Consider the following 18,457-nt stretch of genomic DNA (forward strand, 5'->3'; position numbering starts at 1 on the left):
CACCTCACACCACAAAAGCCACTGTTCCTTTCCACCCAGGCCCTGTTGTGGACCTGTTCCACCAGGCCTCACTCCCACTTACAGTGAGACCAGAGGTCTTTCCACATTAATAGGGTTATTTTTTCATTTTCTCTCCCTCTCTCTCAGGGTCCCTGCTATTCCTCCCCTGAAGTCCAGCTTTACATTATTCAGGATTAAAAGGATATCTATAATAAGATTAATGCAAAAAGATTATATGTTATGTGACATAAATGTTTATTAACATAGAAGATGCTTTTCTCCTTCTTTCTAGGTTTTATGTCACCCATGGTCAACAATTTGCACTTTTTTTCCCCAATAATATTCCTAAAATAAGATCAAACCTTTGATTTAATTTTCCCTACATTTTTTTCTTAAAGTTACTATAAGTACTGTTTAGAATAAAAGACAAACACCTAACCAAACACAGCTTAGTAAAAACTAAAGCTAACACCTGCTATATTTACATTTAAATTTCAGAGAAATGTGAGGAAGCTATCTCTATCATCAATAGCAGTTGTTAGGCTTATAAAATATTTTAAGCATATAGAGACAACTGAAGCACAATAGACTTCAGTTTCCTTTCCTCTCCTCTTCCATTCTGACCTTATGCACATCCTTAGTGAGCAGACAAAAGTAAGTTCAGACTCTGAAGGCATTTGATCAGTAGATCGCACATAATCAAAAATCTCAAGTTTTATTTTAAAATGTTAAACTTACTACAGGCTGATAAGAAAGATCAAATGACTTCTTTGAACATGCAATATTTGAAATTGGAAAATTTGGCTTATAACTAATATTTTTTAAGTAGCAAGAGCATTTTATGAAGATGTTGCCCGTTTCAAATACTGAATAAGATCTTCTCTCTCATTCTTCTTTTTAAGACCAGCAAAGATCATTTTAGTTCCAGGGATATATTTCTTTGGGTTCTCCAAATATTCCAACAGAGTTTCCTCTCCCCAGATAACACCTATAAAGGTGAAAATAAGTTTTAAGTTTGTGTAGTTACATTTGTAACGCCTACTTTCTGAAATGACCCATGTATGGGAACAAAAGATTACTTTTGGATTCAATATGAAGACTATCATAACCAGGAATACTCAGTTTCTGACCCACAAGAAAATTCCAAAATTAGTCTTTGGTGATCCACACTTTGGCTTCCCTGTAGAAATCCAATACTCCACAGGCTGTTTAGGATTCTTCAAAGTATACCAATGAACTACCACCCCAGATATGTTGTGCCCAAGCAGCACCCCATCCTCCTAGAATCACAGAGAGTTCCTTCTAGAAAAGATCTTAGAGATCAATTAATCCAACCTCTCATTTTGCAGATGAGGAAATGATGACTCAAAGAGAGGGGAATAACTTGCCCTGAGGTGACAAGGCTACTTAGAGTCAAGAATCTGTGACTACTAACTCATATTTCCATGTTTTTTCTGCCAATCATACCAAGCTGCCTCTGCCCAGATCTCTATCAAAAAAACTATAATTTCAAGAATCCAGTTCCTGGTTGCCTCTACCTTTTTGCCTTTTTAAAATCAGTCAAAAAGAACATGGACAAAAAGAAACAGAAACGTTAACTCCACTTCTGATAAAATTTTTGAAGAAGCACCTATAACCCCAAACTTGATATAATTAGAAGACTACCAAGGACATAAAACCTGGACCAATGTGAGAGGACAGCTGTCACTAATGTTCTCAAAAGAAGAAGAGAAACGTTCTCCAAAGTAGGAAACAAATCCTGAAGGGCAAAGTCAGCATCCTACAGCCCAAAAAGTTGAGTGTATATTGGCTTGCTGTGAAAGTCTACCTAAATTCAGTGTGACACCATGGAGGGCCAGGGGAGCCAGGATTAAAGAAGAAAACACCGACATGCCATCTTTAAAAGAATATCCTACCTTGTTATAGAAGAGAAACTGAGGGTGTTGGCTAACCCTAGAACTGTCAGTCTTTGTCAGTTGAATTTAAGAGCCAAAAAACTCCCCACCAAACATACACAGATACACATTCAGACACATACTGTGGGTAAGGAAGACCTCATAACTAACTGGAACACTTAGACCCTCACTCTTACTGTCCTTGTGCAAATAACCAGTCCAATAAAAATTGTCCTCACCAAAAGATGAGTAATAATCAAAAAGGAATCAGCACAAAAGAGTATTAAAAACACATACACACAACATACACACACACAACACATATACACACACATCGCATAAAGGAATACAAAAAACAAAAGCTAAAGGAAAAATGCACATCAGAAATTATATACATTAAGCAGATTAAAATTATGACCACATTCCTATGGATTCAAAAAAGGAATTTATGAATCAAGGGCTCAAAGCAGAGCTACAAAGGCTCAAGGAGAATATGATAAAACAGAAAGATATAAATGACATCAAAAAGAACAGATGTTGCTGATAGCACAATGAGGCTTGAAAACATGAATAAAAGCAAAATGCAGAGAATGAAGAGTTTAAAATGATCTAAAGGAAATGCCAGATACAGAAGATATTTAGACAAAGGAGATCCAAAATATGTATAATTGGTGGCCCAAGTAAGATTTTTTTAAAAACAAATGAAATAGAAGAAAATTATTAAAACATATAATTCAAGAAAACTTTCAAAAATAAAAGTCCTACATCCACCAATTAGAAGAGCACATATTCCAGGAAAATGTGAAACCAGTCAATCAAGACTTCTGCACAGCTTAGCAAAGTTACTAAATTTCAGTAAGGATTTACTGAAACTTAGAGGAAAGAGAATAAAACAAAAATAAAACCGAGTATAGGTTGGCATCAGATTTCTCCAAAGCATAATTCAACATGAAGCATACAAAGTCCTGAGGAATTAAAAGTATCACCCAATAATTTTATGTCTAACTAAATTATCATTCAAGCATAATGAGAATCCACGGTTGTTTTCGAATATCCAAGAATTAGGGTAATATAGTTCCAAGAATCCTTTCTTGGCATAACTACTGAAAGATAACCTTCCACTAACCAACAGACAAATACAGACACTGTATAAAAGGTAGAAATAAGCACTGATACCATTTAAATGTAAGACAAATGTTAAAACAACTGTGGTAATAATGATTACAAAAGATGTAAATGATATACATCACGTCAGAGTAAATATAACAACATAAGTAGCAAGAGTTAGGAGATGGTGTGAAAAATGGGAGGTTGTATAACCACTTTGATTTTCTCATCCTTCATGGTAGGGGATACACAGATATTATTTAAAGTAGCTAAATCAAATAATAGAGGCATATGGATATTATTTAAAATACAAATATGGCCACTAAAATTAATAATATTACCAAATAAAATTAGCTGGTAAAGGGAAAGGAACAGAGGAAGACGAGGAGAAGTGAACATACACAATTTCCTCATGGCTCATACTGGGAGGTATCCTTTGGAACTATTTGAATTTTGATATAATGTACCTGGATTTCAAAATAGTTTTCAAATTATTAACACATTTATGATTTTGTGTGTCCTACTGCCTCTTTTAACAGATTTGACATGACAATAGACAATAGATAAAGATTAATCTCTAATAATAAGTTAGTTTAGTTAATATGCTAACCCATGATGTGATTTCTGTGAAGGCCCAAGAGGACCTGAGTTTGAATCCTAGTTCTATCACTTGTTAGCATAGAACCCCGGCCAACTCATGAATTAATTCAAACAATTTGTTTCTAAAACCTGCTTCAATTATCATTGCCCAAAAAATACAAATGGGATATAGGTACTCAATAATACTCATAAAGATATTATTCTGAGAACAAAAATTTTATCAACTTACTGACATTTTCTTTTTTTTTTTTTTTTTTTAAAGATTTTATTTTTTCCTTTTTCTCCCCAAAGCCCCCCAGTACATAGTTGTATATTCTTCGTTGTGGGTCCTTCTAGTTGTGGCATGTGGGATGCTGCCTCAGCGTGGTTTGATGAGCAGTGTCATGTCCGCGCCCAGGATTCGAACCAACGAAACACTGGGCCACCTGCAGCGGAGCGCGCGAACTTAACCACTCGGCCACGGGGCCAGCCCAACTTACTGACATTTTCAAAAACACAATATAGATGTTCAATATCACTAACCATTAGGGAAATGCAAATCAAAACCACAATGAGATGCAACTTCACACCCATTAGGATGGCCATTCTCAAAAAAAATAAAGGAATAAAATTACAAGTGTCGTGGAGGATGTGGAGAAATTGGAACCCTTGTGTATTGCTGGTGGGAAGATAAAATGGTGCAGCCACTGTGGAAAATGGTACAGCTGTTTCTCAAAAAATTAAACACAGAATTATCATATGATTCAGCAATTCCACTTCTGGGTATATACCCAAAGGAAGTGAAAGCAGGGACATGAACAGATATTTGGACACCCATGTTCATAGCAGAATTATTCACAAAAGCCAAAAATTAGAAGCAACCCAAGTATCCACTGACAGATAAATGGATAAACAAAATGTGGTATATACATACAATGGGATATTATTCAGCCTTAAATAGACGGAAGTTATGACACATGGTGCAACATGGATGAACCCCGAAGACACTATGCTAAGTGAAATAAGGCAGTCACAAAAAGGCATATGACTCCACTTACAGGAAGTACCTAGAATAGTCAGATTCATAGAGACATAAAGTAGAATGGTGGTTGCCAGGGCATGTTTAATAGGTACAGAGTTTCAGTTTGGGAAGATAAAAAAGTTCAGGAGATGGATGGTTGCAGAACAATGTGAATGTACTTAACACCACAGAACTGTACACTTAAAAATGGTTAAAAGGATAAAGTTTATGTTATATATATTTTGCCACAATTTTTAAAAACCACACCATGTAAGATTATTGCTACAATTATGAATTTTGTAAAACTATGCTCTAAGTCAGTCATATAGGACAAAGAATCTTCTTTAACATATGAGAATTTTGGGGGCCAGCCCAGTGGCGCAGCAGTTAAGTTCACATGTTCCCCTTCAGTGGCCTGGGGTTCACCAGTTTGGATCCCAGGTGCGGACCTATGCACTGATTGTCAAGTCACGCTGTGGCAGGCGTCCCATATATAAAGTAGAGGAAAACGGGCATGGATGTTAGCTCAGGGCTAGTCCTCCTCACCAAAAAAGAGAATAGGTGGCAGATGTTAGCTCAGGGCTAATTTTCCTCAAAAAAAAAAGAGAATTTCCATATTCTTTTGAAAACTAAAATAGTATAACTATTTCCAAGAGAAAGATCATACATAGAAAATGAAATACGATACACAGTTTTCCAGAATTTGTATTAAAATTCAACTATTGACTTCCTTTTTCTTCTTAATTATTCAAATCTGTCTTTGGTCAAGATATGATAAAATATGTTTTAAATCCTTATTTTATTCTAAATAACCTCATTTTAAAACCCTAGTTCAATTAACGTAGTAAGCTACTTACATTATTCTTTTTTCCAGCTTTATTGAGATATAATTAACATATAACATTGTATAATTTAAGGTGTACAATGTGTTGATTTGATGCACATATATTGCAAAATGATTACTACAATAGCATTAGCTAAAACCTCCACACCATCTGAGAATTACTTTTTCTTTTTTGTGGTAAGAACATTTAAAACGGACTCTCTTAGCAACCTTCAAGTATATAATACAGCATTATTAGCTATAAGTGCCATGCTATACATTAGATCCCCAGAACTTGTTAATCTTGTAACTGGAAGTTTGTCACCATTACCTCTGACCCCAGGCCCTGTTAACCACCACTCTACTCTCTGTTTCTCTGAGTTTGGCTTTTTTTTATTCCACTGTATAATATAAGTGTTATTATACAGTTTTCATCTTTCTCTAACTTATTTCACTTAGCATAATGCCCTCAAGGTTCATCCAAGTTGTTGCAAACAGGAAGATTTCCTTCTTTCTCATGGCCGAAGAATATTTTATCGTGTTTGTGTGTATATATTACATATATATAGATCTTGGCTATTGTAAATAATGCTGCAATGAACATGGGGGAGCAAGTATCTCTTCCAGATCCTGTCTTCATTTTCTTTGAATATATACCCAGAAGGGGGATTACTGGATCATATAGATCTATTTTTAACTTTTTGAGGAAACTCCATACTGATTTCCATAGCGGCTCTACCAATTTATGTTCCCAGCAACAGTGCACAAAGGTTCCCTTTTCTCCACGACCTCACCAACACTTGCTATTTCTTGTCTTTTTGATTACAGTAATTCTGACAGGCATGAGGCAATATCTCATTGTGGTTTTGATTTGAATTTCCCTGATGATTAGTGATGTTGAACACCTTTTCATGTACCTGTTGGCCATCTGTATCTCTTCTTTGGAAAAATGTCTATTCAGGTCCTCTGCTCATTTTTTAATCAGTTTGTTTTTTCACTATTCAGTTGTATGAGTTCTTCATATATTTTGGATATTAACCCCTTATCAGATATACGGTTTGCAAATATTTTCTCCCATTCCATAGGTTGCCTTTTCATTTTGTTGACTGTTTCTTTTGCTGAGCAGAAGCTTTTTAGTTTGATGTAGTCTCACATATTTATTTTTGTTCTTGTTGCTTGTGTTTTTGGTATCATATCCAGAAAATTGTTGCCAAGACCAATGGCAAGGATCTTTTTCCATGTTTTCTTATAGGAGTTTTACAGGTTCAGGTCTATGTTTTAAGTCTTTAAACCATTTCAAGTTAAATATTGTGAGTGGTGTAAGATAGGGGTCCAATTTCATTCTGCTACTTATTATTTTTATTTCATCTGTAGAACTAACAAATTATATTCCCAAATAAGTCACAAATTTTACTTAAATGATCTGACTTAGGGAAATTTTATTTCTAATTCTTATATAATGTTATAAAGCCAAATCTTCTATACAGGTTTTAATCTTTGACAATAATCTATAATAAAAGATATATTTGTAACAAGTTTTAATATAATTGCAAGTCAATGCTAATAAGCAATAAAGTCCTCAAAATAGTGGCAGCTAAAGGAAGAAATATTGTTATAAGTGTTCCACAAATTAGGACTTCAAAAGTGGACTGCTCTTGTAATAGGATTATAAAGTAATAAAATGATCATATAGAGAAACATGACTTCGAAAATTAAAAAGCCATATAAATACCAACAATAAATGCAAGTTTAAACCAGGTTTACTCAATATTCTATCAACTAGAAACCCTACTGCAATAAAATGCAACCGAATTCTGACACTAACTGCCTGGAATTAGTACAGACTCCACAGTCCCCAACAATACTGCCCTCATTTCAGACACCAGCAGCAAGTCTGATGTCCTCAGGCCACCAAACTTCTCACCAAATGGATATAAATTTCAGGGTTTCCAGGACCCCCTCAAGTTTGATAATTTGCTAGAATGATTCACAGAACTCAGGCAAGCACTATTCTTACAATTACAGTTTTATTATAAAGGATACAAATCAGGACCAGCCTGATGAAGAGACCCACATGGCAAAATCTGGGAAAGTCTCAAACACAAGGCTTCTGGGTCCTGTCTTTGTGGAATCAGGACTCACCACCCTTCCAGTACATTGATGTGTTCACCAACCAGGAAGCTCAACCAGAGCTTCCAGTTAAAGTGTCCAGAGTTTTTATTGTGGTTTCATTATATAGGCATGATTGATTGAATCATTAGCCAGATGACTGAACTCAATCTCCAGGTCCCACCCCTTATCCCTGGAGGTGGAACTGACATCACCTAGCACAAAGCTCCAATTCTCTAATCACATAGTTGATCTTTCCAGCTTGGCTAGCCACCATCCTGAAATGGTAGGCTAATAGACCTACCATAAATAATCTCATTAGTGTAAACTCAGGCCATCCTCCCAGGGCCCAACCTCAAATAACAAAGACACTCCTATCACTCAGGAAATTCCAAGGTTTCAGAGATTCCCTCCCAGGGACCTGGGACAAAGACCAGACAAATTCCTTATTATCATTATCCAGCATTTTTCCACATACTAAATACAGTGATATTGTGTTAAAAACAACGACACTGATGTTTAAAAAGATGCTGAAGCATCCTTGATTTGACAAAGATTAAATTTTATTCATTCCGTTTTAATATAACTATTTTATCAATTATCTATGTATTTATTTTATGTATATATGGCCCTTTATTATGAGTGTTCCCTGAATAAAGGTATGTTGACGTTCTCACCCCTAGTACCCGAGAATGTAGCTTTGTTTGCAAACATGTCATTATAGACGTGATTAGTTAAGTTGAACAAGGTCACACTGGAGTAGGATGGGCCTCCAATCCAATATGACTGGTATCCTAATAAGATGGCCATGAGATGACAGAAACACACAGGGACCATGTGATGATGAAGGCAGAGATTGGAGTTATGAGCTGTAGGCCAAAAACACCAAGATTACTGGCAAACCACCAGAAGCTAGGAAGAAGCAAGGAAGGATTGCCCTACAGCTTTCAGAGGGAGCATGGCCCTGCTGACACCTTGATTTTGCACTTCTAGCCTCTAGAAGTGTGAAACCATAAATTTCTGCTATTTTAAGCCATCCACTTTATGGTACTTTGTTACAGCAGCCCTAGGAAATTAACACAGTCCTCAAATGCTAAGGTCTTTTAGTAGTGCTCTAAAGCAGTTAGACTTACTATATATTGCCCACCCACCCCACCCTGGTTTGCTTGGAAACACAAGAGAAGTCTAGGGGCCAAGGTCTTTGCCACCTCTCATCCTACTAAACTGTATTGTTCTCAATGCTTCAGGAAAATGAAAAGTATCTTATCTTCAAAAAGAGCTGGCAACCCCTACATGTGCTAATTTTGTTTTAACCAAACCATTGGACTATCTACAAGGTCCCTTTGCCCAAAATTCCAGATAACAAACATTTCATTATATCTTATCTATCTGCAGTATAAACACCTGACAATTAGTCTTTTGATTGCAATGTAAGTGCCTGACATTAAGCTTCTGATTACCAAGACATCCACTTCTAAGACATCCATCTCAAATAAACACATTGCCAGATACCTGACTAGATAAAAAGCCAGGTGGCCCCACCCATGAAGTTCCCTTTTTTTAAGAAAGCTCTGGTAGACCTAGAAAACTGACCATTTGCTTTTTCCTTCTTGTACTTTAATCTCCACTTTTATGTTTTAAATTCACCAGTAAAGAGTGAACCTGTGAAATCCTAGGCACCCCACCCTTGACCCCAATAAAAGCAGAACCCCAGACTCATGCTTGCACACTCTCTCCCTCTCTCTTTCTCTCTCTCCCTAAGACCTCACTATGTTGCCCCAGGCCCTTGGAAACTCTCTGGCAGATGCTGAAGCTGCAGTCTCACAAACAGAATTTCTTTTTCCTCAGGAAAATCTCACTTTTGCTCTTGCGGTCTTTCAACTGATTGGGCAAGGTCCACTCAGATTATTGAGGATAATCCCCTTGATTCAAGGTCGACTGACTGTAGATGTTAATTACATCTACAAAATACAGCAAAATCACAGCAACACAGGCTCCATGTACCTTCCAGGACTTGTAAGTAATAAACTTTGTCTTTTCAAAGTTCCCTGATGGTTGTTGTTGAGGTGCATCTTGCAATCATAATAAGAACCACAAGGGCCAGTCCAGCCACAACACTGGCTTCAATGGGGGAAGGGTCTGTGGGAGCTCACCACAAGTAGTACAGGCCCAGGTGAGTGTCCCTAGGCATTATTAGCCAATAGCATCACTATCGATAGGCTGAGACCAACCCAAAACACTATCTTCTTAGAAACATTAACACAGATTAAAATAAGCAGAATCCCTCCTTTGACAAAGTATAAGCTATTATATGTGTACTCAAAAAACTAGTGCACCAGATGACAACTTCCCTATTAAAGCCCTTCTCCTACAACATGGTCTGCAAAGCTCAATCCAATAAGGTACATTATAGTCTATACAAGCACTATAAGACGCATTACAAAGTCTGAAAATACTAAATTCAAATCATATATGAAGAGGACTTACAGCTCCCAATTATCTATATTTAAAACTTCTCCAAACACCAAAGCCACAAGAAAACTAGAAACCACTATCTCTTATAACTACAAATGCAAAACTCCTCAACAATATACTGGCAAGCTAACTCCAACAGCACATTAGAAGAATTTCACACCATGACCAAGTGGGATTTATCCTAGGAATGCAAGGGTGGTTCAACACAGGAAAATCAATCAATGTAATACACCAGATTAATAGAAAGAAAAAAAAATACGATCATCTCAATAAATGCAGAAAAAGCATTTGACAAAGTCCAGTATTCTTTCATGATAAAAACACTCAGCAAACTAGGAATAAAAGGGAAAGTGCTTAACCTGAAAAAGGGGATTTACAGAAAACCCACAGCTAACATCATACTCAAGGTGAAAAGCTGAAAGCTTTCTCCCTAAGATCAAGTATAAGACAAAGATGCTCGCTTTCACCAGGACTATTCAGAATTCAACTAGAAGTCCTAGCCAAAGCAATTAGGGGGAAATAAGAAGTAAGAGCCATCCAACTTGGAAAGAAAGAAGTAAAACTATCTCTATTCACAGATGACATGATTCTATATACAGAAAATCCCAAAGAATCCACAAAAAAATCTACTAGAGAAAATAAATCAATTCAGCAAAGTTGCAGGGTATAAGATCAACATACAAAGATAATTTATGCTCCTATACACAAGCAATGAACAATCCAAAAAGGAAAAAAAAAAACCAATTCTATTTATAATGATATCTAAAAGAATAAAATACTTAGGAATAAATTTAACCAAGGAGGTAAAAGATTCGTACACTGAAAATTATAAAACATTGCTGACAGAAATTAAAGACCTAAATAATATGGAAGGGCATCCCATGTTCATAGATTGGAAAGTTAATATTGTTAAGATGGCATACTCCCCAAAGCAATCTATAGATAGAATGCAATCTCTATCAAAATTCCAAAGGCGTGTTTTGCAGAAATGGAAAAACTGATCTTCAAATTCATGGAATTGCAAAAGACCCTGGATAGCCAAAACAATACTGGAAAATAAAAACAAAGTTGGAAGGCTCACACTTCCCAATTTCAAAACTCACTACAAAGCTACAGTAATTAAAACAGCGTGGTAGTGGTATAAGGATAAACATAGAAACCAATGGAATAGAACTGAAAGTCCAGAAGTAAACTGCAACATATACAGCCAATTGATTTTCTTTTTTTTTTTTTTTGAGGAAGATTAGATCTGAGCTAACTACTGCCAATCCTCCTCTTTTTGCTGAGGAAGACTGGCCCTGAGCTAACATCCATACCCATCTTCCTCTATTTTATATGTGGGACACCTACCACAGCATGGCTTTTGCCAAGTGGTGCCATGTCTGCACCCAGGATCCAAACCTGTGGACCCCAGGCCACTGAGAAGCAGAATGTGCGAACTTAACCTCTGTGCCACCAGGTGGGCCCTAATTTTCAACAAGAGTGTCAAGACTATTCAACTGGGAAAGAATGGTCTCTTCAAAAAATGGTGCTATGACAACTGGATAACCACATGCAAAGAATGACACCAGACTGTTACCTCACTCTATACAAAAATTAATTTAAAATGGGTCAAGGACCTAAATATGAGAGCCAAAACTATAAAACTATTAGAAGAAAGGATACGGATAAATCTTTATGACCTCAGATTTGGCAATTAATTCTTAGATTTGACACCAAAAGCACAAGCAACATCAACAAGAAAAATAGATAAATGGACTTCACACAAACTAAAAACTTCTGTGCCTCAAAGGACATTATCAAGAAAATGAAGACAATCTATAGAATAGGAGAAAATATTTGCAAATCACATACGTGATAAGCATTCAGTATCCAGAATACATAAAGAACTCTTACAATTCAACAACAAAAAGACAAAACAACCACACTAAAAAATGGGCAGAGAACATAAATAGACATTTTTCCAAAGAAATTATCAAAATGGCCAACAAGCACATGAAAAGATGTTCAAAATCACAGTTCATGAAGTAAATACAAGCAAAATTATGAGATATCACCTCACACCCACTAAGATACAAATTTTTAAAAAGAAGAGAAAAGAACAAGTGTTGGTGAGGAAATAGAGAAATAGGAATCTTTCTACATTGTTGATAGGAATGTAAAATGGTACAGCTGCTACGGAAAACAGTTTGACTTTTCCTCAAAAATTTAACAAATGATCCAGCAATTCCACTTCTAAATATATATCCAAAAGAACTAAGAAACAGGCGCTCAAACAAACAGTTATTCAGAAATATTCATAGCAGCACTACTAACAAAAGGCAATAGGTGGAAACAATCCAAATGTCCATAAACTAATGAATGGATAAACACATTGTGATATACACATACGATGGAATACTATTTGGCCATAAAAAAGAAATGAAATACTGACATATGCTACAACTTCAATGAACCTTGAAAACGTTAAGCTAAGTGAAAAAAGCCAGACACAAAAGGTCATATATTATATGACTCTTTTTATACGAAATATACAGAATAGGCAAATCCATAGACAGGAAGCAGTTTAGTGTTTGCCAGGGGCTAGAGATAGGAGGAAATGCAGAGTGATTACTTCATGGGTACAGGGATTCTTATGGGATAATTAAAATGTTTTGAAACTACAGAGAGGTGGTGATCATACACCACTGTGAATGCACTAAATGTTACTGAATTACACACTTTAAAATGGCTAATTGTATGTTACATGAATTTCACCTCAATAAAAGGAATAAAAAGAAATAAAAAATAAGATAAAATAAAATAACCTTTCCAAAAAGTAGTGTAGTAGTGATCTGAAATTTGGGCCTGTAAGAAATGTTAGGCCCCAAGAACAGTTCAAAATAGAGTTGCACTCTATTTTAGAGTTGTACCCTATTTTTGAAGTGAATCCTAATGATATACACATATGTATGTATGTATGTGTATGTATATGCATATCCAGGAGGAATAAATTGCTTTGCAAAGATATTACAGTCTTTTCCAACCATTTTTAATTTCAACCCTAAAATGCTCTCACTTTAACTGCCATCTATCCACTTTCCACCAACAAAGAAATCACTGAATATACTGTTTCAAACTATATAGCAGTCCCCCTACACTCCGAAGAATCACTACCACAAATAGAAAACTACCATTATGCCACTACAATATGATGGGATTTTTTTTTAATTTAGATCATGCTTTTTCAACATACATGTACTGCATAAAATCAAATACCTTGTACAGGCAAAAACCTATGCCACAGAGAATTGCTAATTCCTCTGATCAAAAAGATGAACAGTTATCCAAACGTAGATCTTATGATATAAATCAATATTTCAGTAATATAAACATGCGGATTTCATTTTAATGCTGCAAATTAGGAAATTATTATAATATTAAATCATGCGCTTTCTTCTTTGCTACAAAGTTTCTGGTTCTCTCCCATAACTGCCTAATTTTTACCTTTGTTTTTGTTTGCATCAGAGTAAGAAAATCCTGGTGCTTGTCCTGTTTTTCGGCCAAAAAGGCCCCAGAGATTTGGACCTGTCTTGTGTTTTCCACCTTTTTCCACTGTGTGGCACTGAGCACATTTTTGAATAAAGATCTTGCCTGCTTCAGCATCTCCCATTTTGTTCTGCAATGAAACATTAAACCACAGACCAAAGAAAATATCAGACTTACAAAGCTGGGAAAAAAGGAATTCCATCAGTTTGAAATCAATACTAATGATATCAAACAAAAACATAATTTAAAGCACACATGCTTTAACATCTGAGTGCTCAAAAACATGAACATAGCATCCAATTTTACGAAGACTTAATCATCTCATTTATCAGGTTTATCTTCAATTTTTAGCTTTAGCTGCTTCAGAAACTGCTATTGGTATAACCCTTGTTTTACTTCAGCCTTCAAACAATTACAGTAACTTATCTAGGTCAATCATATTCCATTTTTTCTTTTCACTTCCAAAAAGTGCATATACAAAAAATGACATGAAACACATAGGTCTAACTTGATATCCCCTTACTTAAAAATAAGAATAGAACAAAACGAAAAGGTGCTTAAATATGATATTTATTATGAGTACTTACATGCCTACAATAATAGACATAACTATAAAATTAAAAACCACACAGGGGCCAGCCCAGTGGTGCAGCAAAGTTCGCACATTCCACTTCAGCAGCCCAGGGTTTGCCGGTTCAGATCCCGGGTGCAGACGTAGCAACACTTGGAAAGCCATGCTGTGGCAGGCATTACGTGTTTAATACCAATGTAGTGGAAAATACACAATTTTAAGTAGGAAAGGTTTTATTATATGGTGATAGATATATACAATAAATTTCATACAAAGATATTTTGACTGCCAAAAACTGTTACATAATTAAATAAATGCTCCTCCATCTAAAATGATGTAAAAATTAAAATAATTTCAACTTATTGAAAAAAAATGTAGTTTGAAATGCTAATGAATGCAGTAGCTGGGTTTCAGTCTGCCTGCTCTTTGTGTTACTTGAAGAATGGGTGCTGGGGAGGTGGGAGTGGGGATGGATTTCAACATAAAAGTCACTGTCATAGAAATCATGAAAATACCTAATTCTTTGACAGTACAGTTCTACGCACATTTTTTCACCTTTACAATTCTACTGAAAACTAGAAAATGTTTATTTTATTCTGACAGTACTGAAAAGTACAGTATTGTTTAACTAAAGTTAGCTATTACTCAAAGAGAGGCCAGTACTTCACATACAGTAAAATATACTGCTCTTCCTAATTTCTTTAAATCTATGTGGAAACCCAAAACAGTGTCAATAGTCCACCTAAAGGAAAGATAGAAGTTTTCTTTGGGCAGTATCCAAAACAAATAAGCTGTTAATCAATGTTTTAGGTCCAACAAAAAGTGGAGTAAGAAAATTCACTTTATCCAAGAGAAGCTTACATTAAAATTCCAAACTTCACTCAAAACACTGCATTCAATTTCTAACTATATGAGTTCAACCAATTCTCTATTTAGATACAGAATCCACTGAGTCTTTGAACCAGGAGCCATAGAGAGAAAAACTTTAGTCAGAAAAACAAATTTACAGCCTTTTAGCAAAATACATTCACTGTAACTATAAATTTGGTATCATATAAAAACAAAATGTCATCTCAGTACTAACTAAAGAATCCTTATTTCCAATTTTTATATAAAGCAGAAAGATCGGATTGATTTTTATACCAATTAAATGTTACTGGTAATTCAGAAAATGAGACTTTTTTTTAAGATTTTATTTTTTCCTTTTTCTCCCCAAAGCCCCTCCGGTACATAGTTGTATATTCTTCATTGTGGGTCCTTCTAGTTGTGGTATGTGGGATGCTGCCTCAGGGTGGTTTGACGAGCAGTGCCATGTTGGCGCCCAGGATTCGAACCAACAAAACACTGGGCCACCTGCAGCAGAGCACGCGAACTTAAACACTCGGCCACGGGGCCAGCCCCGAGACTTTTTTAAAAAAAGAAAAAACTAACATTCTCTTTATTTATATAGATTTCACATGCAAGTCACTTATGAGAAAATTTCCACTACCACTGTTCAAACTACCAGTATTTATCAGAATTAAAACATTCACCGCTGCCATCTTTAATCACTGCTGTGCAATACCTGCAATTCCAACGACCCTCTTCAAATTGCATTTAAACCAATAGATTCAGCAGTGGCAGCAGGGAGGCAGGAAAATCAGAAAGGATGTCAAGAGAATTCATTTTGTCTTATAATCATTTGGCACTCTCTACTGGTATTTAGTAATTAAGAAGAAATACCTCACTAAAAATAGGCAAAGATGTGACATCTGGTATGATAATGATGACTCACCAGAGAATGAAGTAATTCTAACGGTAAATAGACAGGGTGAGAGTAGCAAACACGTATACATGGCTTACTATGTGCCAGGCATAAGTCTAAGCTCTTTATATATTTTTAATGCATTTAATCCTCACACCAGCCCAGTGAGAGAGATACCATTAATATCTCTATTTTTACAGATGAGGGAGATTAAGTAGCTTGTTTAAAGTCACAAGTTGATGAGAAGTGGAGAGACATGGCGAAAGGTGAACGGAAGAGCAATATTAAATGTATAATCCTTGCAGTTGAATTTTAACAATTCCCTTTTAAGAGTGATCTAAGCAACCCTAGGTTGAACACCAGGTCTGACACACTGCGCATGCTTAACTGAGCGAGAGTGATTAAAGAGGAGGAAGTGAAACACTTTCTGCTACTGGTACATACCATTGCCATTTCTCACTTTAACCGTAAAAAGATGAATGTGTTAAGAACAATCAAGGCACCAATAAAGCTTTCAAAATTTACAAAACCCACAAAATTGAAGTGATGAAAGAGGGTAAGCTCACTAGAATATTTTAAGGGTGAATGCTACAAAGACTCAAAATGATTAAGTGGGATTCTGCGTGTTGTAGTGGAAAAAGTACTAAAGTGGGATGCATCACAAAGGTGGGATCCTGGGTAAATCGCTTCACGTCTGTGATCCCCGCCCCTGCCGTCCCCCACACATACACACACACACTCAGGCGTCTACGGCCTCTCTCCCTTGTAATCAGCTGTCACTGAACCTCCGAACAGGAATAACGATCCACCTTTCCAAACACCCAATCTGGGCTCTTCCATGCCACCACCTCCATTTTGAGTCGACTTCTGCCAACCGTGGGCGGAAGGCTCTACTCAAAATCGGTCCCACCCAGAATTCAGAAAGGCTGCAGAGGCCCCTCGCTAGAAAAGTCTTCTGTTGCACTTAAGGACACCTGGGGCCCACCAGGCCGGTGCTAGGGCAAGCCTCTGACGAGCAGGGAGCAGGATGGCTGGATACACCTCTCTGGGTGGACTCAGGCCCAAACTGCATTGGCTCATAATCAGTGCCTGGCCCGCTCCCTCACAGCCAGTCTCACACCTACCTCTGGGCCAGCGGCTCTGCCCTCTGCCTCCCAGGGTAACCCTTGGCAGTCACCGGGGCTGCTGCCGGGCAGAGCCTGCGCCCCAAACTCGAGGCTGGCAATTCCGCAGCAGAGCCTCAAATACCGGCACTGAGGTCCTACCAGACATGTGCTTGCGGTGCACGGGGGACAACAGCAGGCCGGGCTCCATCCGCGCTACTGATTGGCCCCCAGATCCCGTGGGATCGCAACTCTCGCGGGGCCTTAAAGCCTTGAGCCTGCTGTGCTGTCGCTGACTGTCTAAATTTGGCAAAGTGAATGAATGTCTTTCGAGCGCAACAGTCCCAAGCCTGGCGCTTTTTTCGTTTGTTTAACTTCTACCTAACCAAAGAGTTCAATTATCTATGTATATTTACAGTATGTACCAGTTCTTGCTTGAAATAGGAACTCGACATTTATGAATGGTCCATTAGCATTTGATCACAAGAATGAAATCACGTCAACAAAAGAATAAAACGAGAGTCGCTATGGGCAGGGCACTGTGACAAGCAACTTGGAAATACAAACACCAAACCGGAGCCCCGATTTTCTATGAGTTACAATCCAGCTAGAGCAAGATTTAAATATATTAAAACTTAAATCATTATAAATGAGCTACATAAAAATACAATAATGCCAGAGCTGACAGCAAGGTTGCAAAGCTGCTTGCTAACTGCCAAAAGAGCAGAATGGAGTATGGATAGAAACGGAGAGAGAATGAGTTCTGAAGGGGCAAGGGAGGGAGATATGGAGGGAAGGACTGAGAAAGGTACAAGGAGATGAGGGTACCCCAAAGGCAGACAAGTGAGAAAGTTGAAGCTGTGTTTACGAAAACATGGGAAGGGAAAGGAGCCTACCTGTGGTCACATAATTACTCACTGAGACGTGAGTGGTAGGGCTGTGACAGAGAAATAGGAAGATTAAGATAATTTTTTAAATTGCTCAACAATCAAGGTACTTGGGAAAATGATCGTGAAAATTCTATGAATTAGGTAAGTGGGAGGTTTACCCGATATTCTTGTTCTCTAAAGCGCTGTCCAATAAACCTTTCTGCCATGTTGGAAATGTTCTTCATGAGGGCTGCCTACTAGCTGCAAGTAGCTTTTAAGCACTTGAAATTTGGCTATGCGACTAACTGAATTTTTAATAATGTTCCTTATTGTTAATTTTCATTAATTTTATTTTAATTTAAATAACCACAATTACCCAATGGTTGGATGAAACTATTCTAACTGATACCTGTGACTTCTGTCCTGTGATCTACATATTTAAAAGATGTACGTCATCAAATTGAATCAAAAGGACCAGGTCTACTGGGAGAAAGAAGTCAGGAGTTAAATATTATTCTCAAACTCAAATGAAGACATGCAAACTCAAGTAAAAGGAGACTATCATTTCTTGAGTGCCTACCACAGGCCAGGCTAGTTGCTTGCATACATTATCAGTAGCCAGTAGCCTTACAG

General features: G+C 36.9%; 1 protein-coding gene across 1 annotated transcript; it reads right to left on the reverse strand.

The window, feature by feature from the left end:
• Positions 1 to 839: 839 nt before the first annotated feature.
• On the reverse strand, positions 840 to 13,661 carry LOC124238746 (cytochrome c, testis-specific). The gene is made up of 2 exons (XM_046659916.1): positions 13,496 to 13,661; positions 840 to 988 (listed from the first exon to the last, which is right to left on the reverse strand). The coding sequence occupies exons 1-2, from the start codon at positions 13,659 to 13,661 to the stop codon at positions 840 to 842; spliced, it is 315 nt and encodes a 104-aa protein (XP_046515872.1).
• Between the last annotated feature and the right edge of the window lie 4,796 nt (positions 13,662 to 18,457).

Source organism: Equus quagga, chromosome 4, assembly GCF_021613505.1.
Source record: "Equus quagga isolate Etosha38 chromosome 4, UCLA_HA_Equagga_1.0, whole genome shotgun sequence".
NCBI classification, from domain to species: domain Eukaryota; kingdom Metazoa; phylum Chordata; class Mammalia; order Perissodactyla; family Equidae; genus Equus; species Equus quagga.